General features: G+C 35.2%; 3 protein-coding genes and 1 long non-coding RNA gene across 4 annotated transcripts; 1 reads left to right on the top strand and 3 right to left on the bottom strand.

The window, feature by feature from the left end:
• Positions 1-1,022: 1,022 nt before the first annotated feature.
• LOC133679360 (probable amidase At4g34880) lies at positions 1,023-3,718 on the bottom strand. The gene is made up of 5 exons (XM_062101934.1): positions 3,245-3,718; positions 2,541-2,755; positions 2,177-2,419; positions 1,869-2,067; positions 1,023-1,681 (listed from the first exon to the last, which is right to left on the bottom strand). The coding sequence occupies exons 1-5, from the start codon at positions 3,716-3,718 to the stop codon at positions 1,319-1,321; spliced, it is 1,494 nt and encodes a 497-aa protein (XP_061957918.1). The 3' UTR covers positions 1,023-1,318.
• LOC133679361 (uncharacterized) lies at positions 3,716-4,367 on the top strand. Its single transcript, XR_009836156.1, has 2 exons — positions 3,716-3,856; positions 3,987-4,367. It is a non-coding gene; the product is annotated as an uncharacterized LOC133679361 (long non-coding RNA).
• A 1,358-nt stretch (positions 4,368-5,725) lies between these two features.
• On the bottom strand, positions 5,726-8,215 carry LOC133680302 (eukaryotic translation initiation factor 4B3-like). The gene is made up of 2 exons (XM_062103160.1): positions 7,048-8,215; positions 5,726-6,058 (listed from the first exon to the last, which is right to left on the bottom strand). Exons 1-2 carry the CDS (start codon positions 8,133-8,135, stop codon positions 5,983-5,985), a joined length of 1,164 nt encoding a protein of 387 aa, XP_061959144.1. The 5' UTR covers positions 8,136-8,215; the 3' UTR covers positions 5,726-5,982.
• A 5,653-nt stretch (positions 8,216-13,868) lies between these two features.
• LOC133680492 (peptidyl-prolyl cis-trans isomerase 1-like) lies at positions 13,869-14,669 on the bottom strand. Its single transcript, XM_062103479.1, has one exon. The coding sequence runs from the start codon at positions 14,592-14,594 to the stop codon at positions 14,076-14,078; it is 519 nt and encodes a 172-aa protein (XP_061959463.1). The 5' UTR covers positions 14,595-14,669; the 3' UTR covers positions 13,869-14,075.
• Positions 14,670-15,438: the final 769 nt, after the last annotated feature.

Raw genomic sequence — 15,438 nt, 5'->3', positions numbered from 1 at the left:
TAAACATATTTAGAGTCATGTGAAATACCAGGAGGGGACACCAAATAAACTTCTTCATAATAAGGCATTTTTAACATCAAGTTGGGAGATATGCCACTGACTACTGCAATAAAAGTATGAATACTATCATTTTTACAATAGAGACAAATGTCTCCTCATAATCCATACCATACTGTTGAGAGTATTCTTTTAAAACCAACTTAGCTTTGTATCGCTCAATAGATCCATCAGAATTAGTCTTGATCTTATTCATTCAATGATCATCAACAACACTTTTACCAGGAGGTAGAGGAATCAAATCCCAAATATCTATCTTATGCAAAGCAGAAAATTTTTTATCCATAGCTTGCTGCAAAAAAGGATCAAAATTACCTCTTTATAGGAAGAGGGCCTAGAGAGACAATGAATAAAAGCTAAAAAGAAAATAAAAGATGAAGAATAACAAGAATAGATAAAATCTGGTAACTTTATAGATTTATAAATGTGTATAAATTGATATAGAGGTAGATCCATAATCTATAATCTTAGACGGAGCTTGAGGGACTATAAAAGAAAATGAAACTTCAAGTGTACCGGAGAGTAAAGTATTAGTACCTGCAAAATAATTAGTATGAATTAAATTCTGTTTGATTTTGAGTTTTAGAACATATCAGGTGTTTTAAAGTTAGAAATTGAATTATTAAGGTTTCTTAGAATTTTTTTTTTCCACATATTTTTTAGTTTTAGGGAGAAAATAAATAAGATGAGGAAGACAGTAAATTAAACTCGGCAACAAAGTAATATATGTGCCTGCAACAGTTATGTCCTTAATGTCAGCAAGTGTGTGTGTGTGTGTGTGTGTGTGTGTGTGTAGAGAGAGAGAGAGAGATGGAAATCCTTGGGAATCCTAAGTTTAAGTAGACTTAAATTGCTTTTCGAATCCTTAATTTAAGTGAGTTCTTTCTTTGTTTTGGATAATTTTCAGAGAATAACAAGAGTTCTCAAAATTTTAAAGCAACAATTTGTTTCCTTTGTGCCAAAAATTATCTAAACAATCAGACATCACCCTTTCTAAATTGCATTCACGCTGAAAGCATCAGTTCAATGTCAACAAGAACCTGTCCCAAGTATCTTTCTTGATTTTGGACTAAAATTGTTTACAAACACTGGCTTGTCATCTAAAAATTAAATGAAATCCTCCAACCTCTCTTGTTCCGACGAGTTACAGTTCGGCCAAATATATTGGCTGGACTCTAAATCAGAGAGGGAGAGAGAAGATTGAAGATATGTGATGCAGTAGCAAATGTTTATTTCAAAATGTAGTAGGAAAACTTTTGGCTCAAGTACAAAGAGAAGGACAAGGAGGCTTGCGAGACAGTGTAGCCTGCTCAAAAGAATAAGCAATCTCAATCAGCTTCGTCTCCATGCCTTTCAGTCCCCCAAAACAGATACCAAATGGCATTCCACTGCTGCCATACCCTGCTGGAACTGTAATTGCAGGGTAACCTCCAATAGCTAGCACAGTAGAAGCAGCTGCACCACGTGTCACCATGGCATCTAACTCATTCTCCTTCATCATTTTTTCAAATCCTTCTTGTGACAGACTTTCCATATGCTTCACTGCCTTCATCTCCTCCTCTCCAAGCCCATTTGTCTTCTCTGAGTTGATAAGTAGTTCCTGACCATATATGTCCAGGTTTTCCTGAAACAGACAATGGCATGTATGCCATATATTAAATCAAACGCAGAAACATGCAGGAATCTCCTCATTGATAGGGAAGCACAAATTGAGTGCCAGATTGTTTTGTAAATTGATTGAGAGTGAGTTAAGTTTCTCTGCCAACTTCATTTTGCTTGGCAAAAAATCACTAAATTAAGAAATAACTAACCAGTTCAGGATTATTGGTGTTGAAAGCTATAATGTCTGCCAGTGATCTCACAGGAGATTTGACAAGCTCTTCTAAGTACTTATTGATGGTTTCCTTGAACTCAGCTAGCATCACCAAATCTTCACCACTTTGATCGGGATCCATAATGACATCAATGTTTGCAATTTCAAGATTATCCACTACAGTTGCACCTCCTCGCCTACAATTTCCAGGGGCAAAGTTTTGTAACAATACTACAGTATCAACATTGATGTGTGTGATTGTGTCCAAGTTTATAGGACCTATCTCTGCTCGTGTTCAATACATACCTCAATACTTCCAGATGGTGATCAAATGTTGATACAATCACTGGATCCTTGAAATATATCTCAAATGGATGTCTGACTATTCCCAGTCTCTTTCCTTTGAGACCATCTTTTTTCAGAAACTTTTTATAACCATCTGCAGGGATAAACTCGGATGCTTCTTTCGTTGCTTCGCAATCTCTTGGGTCAAAACCAACAATTGCGTCAAGCAAATACACAACATCTGATACTGTCCTGCATATAGGCCTGCATTTTCATTTCAATGAAAAATCATCGATTAAACATCTGCAAACCATAAATGGCAAGTTACAGATCAGTCAACTAATTTATACTTAACACCTATACTTAGTTTAGCTGGTTTACTCACCCAACTGAGTCCTGGCGGGATGAAATTGGGATCACACCAGAGCGGCTGGTGAGTCCGACAGTTGGCTTGAGCCCAACAACTGAGTTGTGATCTGATGGGCAGAGGATAGAGCCATCAGTTTCGGTCCCCAGTGATACTGCCACCATGTTTGCAGCTACAGATATTGCTGATCCACTGCTTGATCCACATGGATCGCCCCCTTTCACATATGGATTCTGCACATCCCACATAAAAATTGATGCATTTTGTTTTATTGTCACACTTGGTAATTGATCATTGTACAAAATTTGAATGCTTGAATTAAAAAAATCAAAACGGCAGAATCGGTAAGAAAATTTAAAAGACAAAAGAAAAGAAAGAGAGCTCAACATTGAGAATTCCTTTATAAATTTGTTTTCCAATACTTTCTATCATGCTCATACATTTAGCGATCAAGAATAGAAGTAATTGACTAAATTAAGCCTACGGTAGAAACAACTCGAGAAAATCTTCATTGCGATGTATCATCATTCATCCAGTTCTACAGTTATAAACCATTGGTTTGGGCCACTAACAACGCAAATGGGGCAGTCGCGACGAGCACATCTTGCACTATGAGGGCAAGTAGTGTCACAAATTTATCAAGGATTATAACAAGTTACTAACTACAATGAGAACATAAAATGCAGAACCAAAAATATAAAGGGAAAGGGAAAGAAACTAACCACAGCTTGACCTCCTCTAGCACACCAACCACTAGGAATGCCATCAGACCTAAAATGACTCCACTCACTAAGACTCGCCTTCCCTAAAATCACAGCACCAGCATTCCTCAATCTCTCCACCACGTGAGCATCACGTGCAACCTCGGACCCCAACAGGGCATGGGACCCACCAGTGGTGCTCAACTTATCTTTTGTAGCTATGTTGTCCTTCAGCAGCACTGGGATCCCATGCAGGTCCCCCAGGAACCGCCGGCCCTGATTTCTTTCCCTTTCTTGATCAGCCTTTTCAGCTTGATCTAACGCGTCTGGATTGACTTCTAGCACGCTGTGAAGTAGAGGATTCAGTTCTCGGATTTGGTTCAAGTAGAAGTTGACTAACTGTTTTGAGGTTAATTTGTTTTCAGTGAATGCTTGTTGGGTTTCTTGGATTGTGGCTTCCTTGATTGTGAATTGTGAACCTTTGACTGTGTCCATGATGCTTTTTAACGGTGAAGAAGAGAGGACTGTCGGTGGGTTTTGTTTTCCTCTCCTCGATGACTATTATTGACTTGGAGCAGATGGAAATGCTTAGCTTTATCGTGACTGAAGGTCAACGTGTCCGTCTAGGGTAAGGTACGGTATGGTATACCTTCTCTGTCAGCCTTCGAACTCGAAACCATCAACTTGTGCATCAGCATGCAACCCATAAAAGATTAATTTATACTTCATTACTTTTTGTTTATTGTTTGTGGGCATTCTTCAGTGTAGACAGATTACAAAGAACTTGCTGCAGCCGGCGCTGGAACGGATGGCCTGTTCATTTGGTTTTATTTTATAATATTGTTCAAATTAAAGGTAAATACTCGAATTGAATTGGAATTAGATTACCTTTCTTTGACATCGTTGTAGTTCTCTAGTTGTTGTGGACAGACCTTCAAGATGGTTGAATCATGTAGAATGAAACGAGCTCAACCAAGTTATCTCAAAAGCCCAGCAAATACGCTGCATAGCAACCATGTTCAAGGGAGGATCTCTAGACGTTCTGATACTACTATACTAGCCCTACGGCATGCACTATCATCATGACATAAAATTCTGTACATGCCATTATATATATATATATATATGGTCTCTGTTGTTAAAATGATTTTTTTTTCATTGAAGTGCATCTAAAAAAATTACTATTAAAAAAAATCATATTGACAATTTAGCTCTTTTCATAGAATCTGCACTCACATTATCATTTTGAATTCAAATTCAAGAGGAAAAAAAATCTTGAATTTAATTTTAGTGAGCAGCCTAGGGTTACTTTGTCTGTTAAAAAAAAAAGAAAAAAAGTTTTGTACTTGAATGCATTCAATATTTCCTAATTGAGCCAGCATTTTTGCCGTCCTTGCCGAACTCACTCTGCATTGCATGTGTGACCGTGTCCATGTCTTTCTAATGCCTACAGAGGCCTCGCGCGAGCCAACTTCAATTCCTAAATTGCTTGTTCATAATCAACTGGCCTTCGGTCGTCCTATCACCGATGGTACTCGTTTCTCCACTTCCAAACCAACTTTGCCTTTTATTTGATCGTAAAGGCCCAGCTCGCATGCGATCCTGTGTCCCCATCTCCACAAACCTGGAATAAGATGCGTTCTGTTATAGAGCTGTGGACACCCCACGCCATCGATTTGACCACAAAATGGGGAATCCTCCGAAAGAAACAAGCATCGACAGTCTCATACTCTCATGTGTGGCCAATCCTTGAGGAATAAAATGGCTGTAGTGGGTTCAACTATTCTTAAAACTCCGCAACTTGGAATTTTGATCCAAGGTCTTTCTTAGACGTCAGCACTAGCTAATTTAGGGATAAGATCATATGATTCCAATGAACATTTTTCTATCCAGAACAAGCTCCAACATGTACAGTGTACAGATAACATTTCCAAGATGTGTCCTGAAAGGGATGGACGCCAGCATTCTGTTTCTGTGTGCCTACAATTTGTAGTGTTCAACCCAAAATACTAAATACGTACAGTTTTTGCTGGAGAATCTGTGGTCTTGTAGATACAGTTTTGGCTGGAGAATCAAAGGTCTTGTAGATGCAACTCTACCAGAACCAGAAACACAAGAACTTGAAACACAAGCTTATTTCAGCTATTCGTCTGAAATCACACTTTTCGATAGCGTTTACAATAGCGTTTAGATATTGTCTCGAAAAGGACAGCGGAGATAAATCATAGTATAATCAAGACATATCGAACAAAACCTGCATAATATCATCAATTTTATATGGGAATAATGTGCTTTGCCTTGTTGACTAGAGCGTTTGTAATAGAAATTTACAAACATAAGATTTAATGGTCCAGCATTTGTAATAGAAATATACAAACATAGGATTTAATGGTCCAGAACTGAGAAATATCAAACGTATCGATGCGCATGCTAGTCTCTTAATTTATTTGGACACAGATTTCCAACAACCAAAATCAGCACTCAGAATGAATAGAAAGGAGATGAACAAGTAGTAATGTAATAAAACATAATCCTGAAGTTTCAACCCCAACTATAAAACAAGCTACAAAAGCAAACCAGTGTTAATTACTTGTAAGCCTACCAAAATTGTCTCAACACTGTTCAACAATAGCAAGAGTCCTGGCAAAACTCGCATAATTATAATGGAGAAAACAACACCTTGGACTACCGATAAATTAAATGTTCCTACTCTTTTCTTTTTCTCAATCCTCAGCATTTCATTTGCAAAAACTCCATCTTCAGTTTCCTTCAACAACTTCGTCTTCGGTAGCAAGCCCATCTTCAGCATTATTTCCATTCTCAGTTGTCTCAGCACTGCGTTCAGGGAAATATTAATTTCACAAAATTAAGCAGTTCATTACATAACAATTCATACATAATCAAAGACATGCAAATGCCTAAAACTCTAAACTTTCACATTTGATTTGAAATAGCTTTCATTCAATACAATTTGAGTCAGACAGCAATTAAAATCAAACAAGCATGGCAAACAGAAACCATATCATAGGACAAATACTTTTCCAGTAGGTTTTATTATCTGATATGGTAAGGCCAGTTAATACTTATAACAGTTTTAGGAGACGAGAAATCCATCTGACATATCTGCATAACTAGAATATCCAGAGTGAGTCCTGCTTTATCACGTATATCAACCACTTTAGCACAAACTTAAAAGTAGAGAGTTTTTATAACTTCAAACCACACAATTTTGCACAGACCTAGCAATCAGCTCCCATCCACAAAGCTAACACCAATTGAGATCCATGTGCAATCCAAATTCTTAGGAATATGAAAGATTCCCTTGCTTAATACATGAATTCCAAAAGCGGAAATCAAGAGTTGTAATTCACACAGCAATCTCATAGATTTCTCTAAAGTTATGAAGAAAATCGGTTTTAAAATAAAAGCAATCACATAAAGTTCGGTAGCTCAGTTCCAACTTAGCAAGTAAGAACAGGAATGCAGCAGGAGGCCCTATCTAATCAGGTTCACATGAATTCCTACAATTTTGACAGCGCAAAACAGCTCTCAAAAACACTAAGACAGAAGAACCAGACCACACTATCTTATCAGGTTAACATAACTTTTCAGGCAGTGTTCCGAAGTATACACAATTCAAGAGACACCAACTCCCTCCCAATTAAAACAAGCAGCTCTAATTCTGCCCCACAAACAAAAACTAAACCAAGCATGAAAGAACACCAATATACCATGTAAACTAGACTAACATCCCCTAAGCAACTAGATCTCAATGCCCGTCACTAATGAGCCAACTAATCAATCAAAGATCTAATAAAACAAACCTCTGTGGACGAGAACCAGAATCAGCAACATCAGGCTTCCTCCAACTTCTCTCATTGCCTGAACCTCCACGACCAATCCCAAATCCCCTTTTTCCAAAGGAATCGCTTCTCTCCACATCCTTACTTCTCTCACTGCTAATTTTCACAGAGTCCAACTTCTCATCAATCTCCTTATAATCCATCCCTTTCTCCTTCAACACCTCCTCTCTTGGTCTCGCATCTCCAAACGGGTTTGACCCTTTAGGCTTCTCTACCGCCCCATTCCCATCACTGACAGGCAAAGTTCTTGGCTGCAACTTCAATTTCGGCCTCTCACCCACACTGCCACTGTTAAAACTCTCATCTTTTTTCCTCCCCCAATTATCTGAATCAGCAGCACCACCACTAAACCCATGTCTTTCTCTCGATAACGTATCGTAACTCCCTCTCCTCTCAAACCCACCATTATTCGCTCCTACAAATCTCCTTGGCCCATCATTCGTTGTCTTATTAGAAACCCAGCTAGCCGATTCATCAGCTTTTGATTGGGAATCGAAAAACGAAGATCCCCTCTCCCTTTCCCTCCTCTCGTATACATTCCCTGCTGGGGATTTCTTCGTTTTCGACCAGTCATCAATCTCATCCGCTCGTGAAGGAGCAAATTCCTTACTCGACTCCCTATTAGAAACCCTAGAGTTTCCGTTACCACCACCACCCCATCTCGAATTCGATTCTTCTCCTCCGTTACGATAACTTAAACCATACGATTTAAACCCGCCGCCGAGGCGGGCCCTGTCGAGCTCTTCAGCGGAGCGTTCGCGGGGTCTAGTTGGGAGATTGAAGAGATCAGGCTCGTGACTCGACTTGGCCGGAGAATAATTAGAAAACTCAGCTAGAGATAAGGTTTGGTTTTTTTTCTTTTTGGGTTGTTTGGTGGCGGCGGCTGCAGCTAAAGAAGGGAATTCAGCAACGCCACCGAGTGGTTGAGCGGCGAAAGTAGATACTTGTTGGGAATTTTCGTGTTCTTGCTGGAGTTCAGCTTCGTGTTCTTCGGCGTCTAAAGCCCACGCACCGGGTTTGCTCCAAGGAGAAGAGACTGTTGCCGCCATGGTGAAGTTGCCGTTTTCGCTCTGATTTTTTTTCTGTCTGCAAAGGTTTTGGTTTTGAGGTTGTAAAGATTGCGTGCGTTGGCAGCGGAAAGGGAAATATAAGGGGGTGGGTTTGATCGGACGGTGCATAATGGGTGTTGGAGATTCTTTGAGTATTTGATGGTGAGGATTAGTTCGTATTCAGAATTATATTTATATCTGTGTATTTAAGCATCAAATTGGGGTTGTCGGCTGTTTTTAAAAATATTTTATTGGGAAAATATTAAAATAATATTTTTTAAATTTTTTAAAATTTATTTTTACTATAAAACATCAAAATAATTTAAAAAAAATTAATAAGATAATTTAAAAAAATAACAATGTTTTTGTAGGAAAAACAAACTTATAATATGGGTTTTTCTTCAATAAAATATAAACAATTTTAACATGTTAAATTTTTTTTGTGTGTTAAGTAAACTTATGTTAATTTAATTCAATAAAAAAATTAAAATAATATTATTTTAAAAAATAAAATAAAAATTCAGAATATGCTTCTACTAAAATAAGTCTAAAACCCTGTTAATTTTTATATTTTTTAAAGTGATTTTAAAAAAAATTAAAATTTTTTTATTTGCTTTAAATTAAATTTTTTTATGTATTTTTAGATATTTTGATATGCTAATATTAAAAATAATTTTTTAAAAATAAAAAATATATTATTTTGATATATTTTTAAATAAAAAATACTTTAAAAAATAACCAGAACTATACTTTCAAGTCGATTATTTCTTTTACATGGAACCAAGTTGAAAGAGAATCAATTAAGTCTTGAAACAATTTATTTTTCCCCGGTGTAATAAATGATATTAAATAGTTTTAATCCCTAATCCTCACGTGAAGCTATTGTTTCAAATTACTGAAACATTCTTCCTCTTATGTTATATATAGCACATGATTACTTAATCAGGTAAATATTTGCCATGTTCAAATTCATTCTTTAACATATAATTTTTTTAATTTATTTTTATATATTTAAATAATTATTTGATCTCAATATATTCAATCACCCCTTCAAGATGATTTTTTAGCTCCGCCTTTGTGTATAATGTTATAGATGCAATTTTTAAAGTGTATATATATATATAAACAAAAATATACTTTAATGTAATTAGTATATATAAACGATTATCAATAAAATGTTAGTTTAGTGGTTAAGATATTTTATATTTTTATAAAAATAAAAATATAAGTTTAATCTCTAAAAAATATATTTACTGAGAATGATAGTCATAAACCTGAAAAATATTAATTTTATTTTTTAAAAATATCAAAAAAAAATATGTACGAACGATTAGCTTAATTATCAAATTGCAACATCTTTGCCGTGACAATTTTCCTATTTAAAATTATTTTCCCTCTCTCACCTTTTTTCTAGGCCATCTCAAATTCTTAATTAATGGAAACGATAAATATATTGAAAAAAAAATCAATGTATCAATTCAGAAGATGCTATTTATTAGAATAATACTTATTTTGGTTTTTTTTATATTTTTTTTAATTTTATCCTTTTAACATTAGGTTTATTAGAAATTATACTTCATTTTTTTTCAATTTATTTTTTATAAAATTATTCTAATTTTATAACCCTGATAGTGAGTCCGACTTGTTAACTTAGGGTTTTTTTATTTTTTAATTGATTTTTTTTAATTTCACCACTCAACATTGATTTTATTGAAAATTATATTTCATAATTTATTTTGATTTACTTTCTATGAAGTTATTTTTATTTCATATCACAAATTTGGCAGGTTAACCTGAGTTAATTATAGTTTTTTTTTTAATTATTTTTTTAATTTCATATTTCAACACTAGATTAATTGGAAATTGGATTTAATAATTTGTTTTAATTTATTTTTTATTGGGTTATCATAATCTTATGATTAACTTGAGTTGACCCGAGTTTTTTTTTCTAATTTTTTTTTTTCAATCAAGTTTTATAATTTATTTTGATTTACTTTCAATAAGGTTATTATAGTCCCGAGACATAGCATGCGAATTGATAAGTTAATTAGGGTTAAACCGAATCTATTCAATATATTGTTGTCCTAATATTTATAAAAAATATAATCTTGAATATTTATTTTAAATTAAACTATATTTTTAGCGGCCATCTAGTTTGTTTTTAGACTTATCAAATTGATTGGATCATATCAAATAAATTCTTAAATAGTTTGAAATTTTTTATACTTAAAAAATATTAACAATACTTAAATATTTTACTGATTTTTTTTTAATTAACAAACTCAAAATGCAGCACGGGACGGTTATCAAGTCACGACTAAAGTCTAAAATAGCTCTAAAATCCCGGGAGAAGAAACATAGAACTTGCCGAATAACTTGATCATCGTGGATAAATTTCCCAAAAGCTGAGAAAACAATTAACCGTAATCTGAACTCGGATTTATTTTTACTGTTTTTCAAGCATAGAAATCTAGAGAATGTTACATTGTAATTCGAAAATTCACTTGTAAAGATTCAGCAACGAAACCAGCAGTGGGATCGCCGAATTTGGACGGATCCCAACTCTGGTATTCAGATCCAAGTTCCTCGAGAGATCAATGGCAGTCTAGTCTAGCTCCTCGTGTTCCTACCAACTACAAGACAATGATCAGTATACACTTACAAAGAGAATCGATGAGAAGTTCCCATGAAGAAAATACAAGCACCAATATGTACAAGTTATGAACAAATTAACAGATAGTAGTTTTTATTCTTTAAAATATCAGATTATTAAAATAATTTGAAAACATTAAAAATTTAATTTAAAATAAATAAATAAATAAAATTCAATTTTTTTTTTGAAGAATTTTAAAACATAAAAATAAAAGTTAATTGTATTTAGCTTTTGTCAACCAGTGATTAAATACAGAGAGAGATAATGACAAAAATCCTAAATCTAGATCGGTCGAGCTACTGCAGGATGACTGTAGCCTTGCACTTACAGCAGCCTTGTTTGAATAAATAACAAAATACAAACAGAAATAAGATCCAGTACAACTGAAGAGGGGACAGCTAAGTAACGTGCAATGTCCCTCTATTACAAGGGGCATGCTGGACATGTTAAAAGGACAATATAATCACTTTATAGTTTAAGTTCATAGATTGATTCTTCTTTAATAAGATATTCAAATCTCGATAATTAATTAATTAATTAATTGTGAGTTTAAATTTTATTATTTTTAATTAAAATTTATTTAATAGCACAAAATAATTTAAGTTACTGGTATAAAAATAACACTTTCAATTCAAAATTGACTTTCACATAGCTTGTTATTAACTATCAAGTTTCAAATTTATTTTTAGAAATAATATAAATTTTAGAGTAATTGAAGCAGCTCTGTATATAAACGTCTCCTCACTCTGCAAATACACCTTGACCTTGGTTGATTTCTTGGTCCAATGGCCAGACACCATCTTTTAACATCCCAGATGAAGTAAAGGAAGCTCATTGCTCATCTGAATTCCTTACAGTGATTGAATGTTCTTCAACACTCTTGACAGAATCTGCACTAACATACCATGTTACATTTCCTGCAAGGAGTGACAATCCCTCTGTCATAAACTCAAGTTACCAGCAAATTTTCGCATCAACGAAGCCAGATGGGACACTCCTACTAATCAAAGCACGGAAAATGAAGAATAAGCTACCTTAGATGCCAGAGAAGCAACTGAATTGAAGGGAAGGTAAAGGGGGTTCATCAGATACAGTATCAATCATCTGCTTCTAATCCAAGCATTTCAATATGATTCATTAGAAGATACCGAAGTATATCAGCCTCATCCTTAAATGGCGAAACAGAGTTTTAATGTCATCTGCCCAACACCGACAACCCTCTTGCAAGGAGTAAAAAAGAGGAGAAATGGGGTCTGCAACGCATTTACCTCAATATGAGATGTATGATTATTGCTGAAAGAATAATGATGAATCCACCTAGCTCAGAGGCTATGCAGCAAGCACGTGATGGCAAACAGTACCTTGAGCTCATAGGATCCTGGTAATTGTAAGCAACAGTAGTATATATAACAGCGGAAACTAATCCTAGTGGATGAATCGCTCAATTCACCTTGAACATTATTGCGCTAGCAATGATGGTCAGAGCTGTAAAACCCAGAATTCCTTTTTCCTCCCAATCTCGAATTTGTACATAAAAATGCTAGCTTTATAACACAAGCATGTTAACAAGTTGTCATGTTTTTCTCTCTCTCCCAATTACATTGAAAATCTAGACAGCTTAATAGCAAGCTAGTTGAGAGAGACATCAAAAATAAATTAGTCGGATTAACTCTAGTTACTTCATGTTTTTTAATTGAATTGTTTAGCTTTGTTTTTTATTATTTAGTTTGTTTAACAGTTGATTTTTATTGTTTTATATTTTTTTATATAATAATTTTGATCTCAGGGTTGAAACCTTATAAAAATATTTAGAAAATATCTTTTAATAATAATAATAATAAGTGTTTAATTTTTTTTTTACTAAACACTGTCATTTATTTATTTTCTCTGATTTTTTTATAATTATATTATTAAATTAATTAAATTTAATAAAAATATTCAAACCAATAAGGATCCATCCCGAATTTTATTGCTTCTTTAAGAATATTATGATTGTTCAAATAATTTTTTTTTATATTAGAAAAAACAACGACATAGTACAGTACGGGTAACTATCAGGTCGCAACTTGCATTAATCACCATCATCGAACACAGTTTCCTACAAGTTCGGTAAACCACTAGCCCATACAAATCTTGGCTTACGGTTAGAGAATGTCCTCCGTATGCACTAAAAGCTATTAAAAGCGTGTTTGGCAGTGAGATTGTGGGTGCTTTTCAAATAACTTTTCGTGCCAAAATGCATGCCAACGATGTTTTTTCATTTTTTAAAAATCATTTTTGACATCATCACATCAAAACGATCCAAAACATACAAACCATATTAAATTTTAGCAAAAAAAAAAAACAAAAAATTTTCAAATTTTTTGGGAACGCGGCCGCAGCCGCGTTCCCAAACGGTCCCTAACCCCATCACGCGAATGACAGAAAATCAAGTCCTCAACCAAAAACTTATTTGAAGCCCATTTACGTACTTGACTAGTTAAGACTATACAAATGACAGAAAATCGAGTCCTCAACAGCTCCCTGCCGACCACTGTGTGTTTGGAATCCTCAGCAACTCCCTGCCGACCAACAAGGGTGTGTTTGTAAATTTAATAGTAATGGGTTTTTAAAGTATTTTTTTGTTTAAAAATATATTAAAAAAATATTTTTTTATTTTATAAAAAACATTGAAATATTACATTAAAACCTAGCCTTAAAACCTAAGGCAATGGCGGGACGCCACATCCAATGGGTTTCCTATCCACATTTCAAAAGGGAAGATATTTTCCACTCCACAAATCTCTATCGAAGCAACGGATTTCATACGGACCACAATTTTTCCACATTGAACCCTTCTTCCTCGTAAATGTCAATTTCTACAAGACAATTAGTCACTTTCACAAACACCATCATGCAAACGCAACATCTATCTCCTTTCTTGTCCCCTTATCCTCTCCCATGCCAAATAATCAGGCACTCTTCTGGGTTCAAATTCAAAATCTCCAAGAACAAATAAATTAAAAGAGCACACTAGAACGATCAATTTCACAGATTATTAGCACATTAAAAGGTGAAGATAACGCAATCAAGAACTCCGATGGATAGTAATAAGCCCATCTTATTTATGGCAGCTCAATTTCAGCACATGAAAGCATGGTAACCACCAAAACCCAGGAGGACATTAAAACAAAGGCCTCAAAAGCAAAACATAAAACACCCAGATCCTAGACCACTAAAACACACCCAAATACTAGATAAGATCCAACATCAAAGACACGGCCAGACGACATGTCAATCAATGCCCTCTAAGAGAGTTGACCACAGTCCGCAATAGCAACAGGCTTAGAAGTCTTGCCACTTCCAGATCCAACCTTCTCGATAGCCTTCACCACATCCAAGCCCTCAACAACTTGACCAAAAACGACATGTTTCCCATCAAGCCACTCCGTCTTGACAGTGCAGACAAAGAACTGAGATCCATTGGTTCCTGGACCAGCATTAGCCATAGATAGCACACCAGGTCCAGTGTGCTTCTTCACGAAATTCTCGTCAGCAAATTTAGCTCCATAGATCGACTCACCGCCGGTACCATTTCCGGCAGTAAAGTCACCACCTTGGCACATGAAGTTAGGGATCACACGGTGAAAGGTTGAACCCTTGTAGTGAAGTGGCTTGCCGGACTTGCCAACACCTTTCTCGCCAGTGCAAAGTGCGCGGAAGTTCTCGGCGGTCTTTGGAACAATATCGGCGAAGAGTTCCATGACAATCCGACCAGCAGGCTGGCCGCCGACGGACATATCAAAGAAAACCCTGGGGTTTGCCATTATGAAAGAGAGAAATTAGGGATTAGCTTTCCAAGTGAGATTAAATCGAGGGTGATTTGTTTAGGATTTTTAGTGATATGGGGGTGTTTTTATAGGGAGTGAAGGGGGATTTTGACCGTTAGATCAGGACACGTGGAGGGATCGAGGTGGTCGGACTTCAACTGTGGTTAGCTTTGTTTTGACTAGGGTTAAGTGAGGGATCCTAAGTGGCATGTGCTGTTTGGCTTTATTTGCGCCGTGTAGAAACGGCGCCGTTTGGTGGGGCCTGTGGTTTCGTTTGGATATAGCAAGTCTTTGTTAGGATTTATGAGGGGATAGGTAAATTGTACAAATTTCGTGCATGATGGGCCATGATTAATGTTGGACCGTGAATTGATGGAGAGAAATCTGAGATAATCTAACGGTGGAGATTGTTTAAGGTAGTCTCATTGATTTTGATTTCAAAATCCCAGTAAGATTAGATTGTGCATTAATGATCCTACTGGTAGGTGATTAAATCACGGGAGTGTGGTTGAATAATATTTTTTAATTTTTTTATTATTATTTGTTTACAGATTTAAATTATTATATTTAGTGTTTTCTTTAATACATATAAAAAATACTTTATATTCAATAAACACAACCTCCATCTTAATGTTAAACAAATAAAAATCATATGAATAAAGTATTGAAATATTCAATAAACATGGTAACTGAAAGCTATAATTAGGCAGGGTGGCCTACTAGCACTGAGGAACCTGTCCATTTACCAAGCCATTCAACCTAACCATGCTATTGCTAAGGGATACTGTATTTACCTAAACCAAAAAAAAAAATGCCACCTTTTTCAAAAGTAGAAGCTTCT

This window comes from Populus nigra, chromosome 19 (assembly GCF_951802175.1).
Source record: "Populus nigra chromosome 19, ddPopNigr1.1, whole genome shotgun sequence".
Classification (NCBI taxonomy): Eukaryota; Viridiplantae; Streptophyta; class Magnoliopsida; order Malpighiales; family Salicaceae; genus Populus; species Populus nigra.
The sequence above is the reverse complement of the archived record's forward strand: the minus strand, read 5'-3'. Positions and strand labels throughout refer to the sequence as shown.

Excerpts from the sequence above, each read along its gene's own strand:
- LOC133679360 (XM_062101934.1), bottom strand. The coding sequence starts at position 3,718 with ATGGACACAGTCAAAGGTTCACAATTCACAATCAAGGAAGCCACAATC. Across the intron at positions 2,420-2,540 it reads TCCCGCCAGGACTCAGTTGG|GCCTATATGCAGGACAGTAT; the intron begins GTGAGTAAACCA and ends ATGAAAATGCAG. Across the intron at positions 1,682-1,868 it reads ACACCAATAATCCTGAACTG|GAAAACCTGGACATATATGG; the intron begins GTTAGTTATTTC and ends TGTCTGTTTCAG.
- LOC133680302 (XM_062103160.1), bottom strand. The coding sequence starts at position 8,135 with ATGGCGGCAACAGTCTCTTCTCCTTGGAGCAAACCCGGTGCGTGGGCT. Across the intron at positions 6,059-7,047 it reads TCTGGTTCTCGTCCACAGAG|TGCTGAGACAACTGAGAATG; the intron begins GTTTGTTTTATT and ends CCCTGAACGCAG.
- LOC133680492 (XM_062103479.1), bottom strand. The coding sequence starts at position 14,594 with ATGGCAAACCCCAGGGTTTTCTTTGATATGTCCGTCGGCGGCCAGCCT.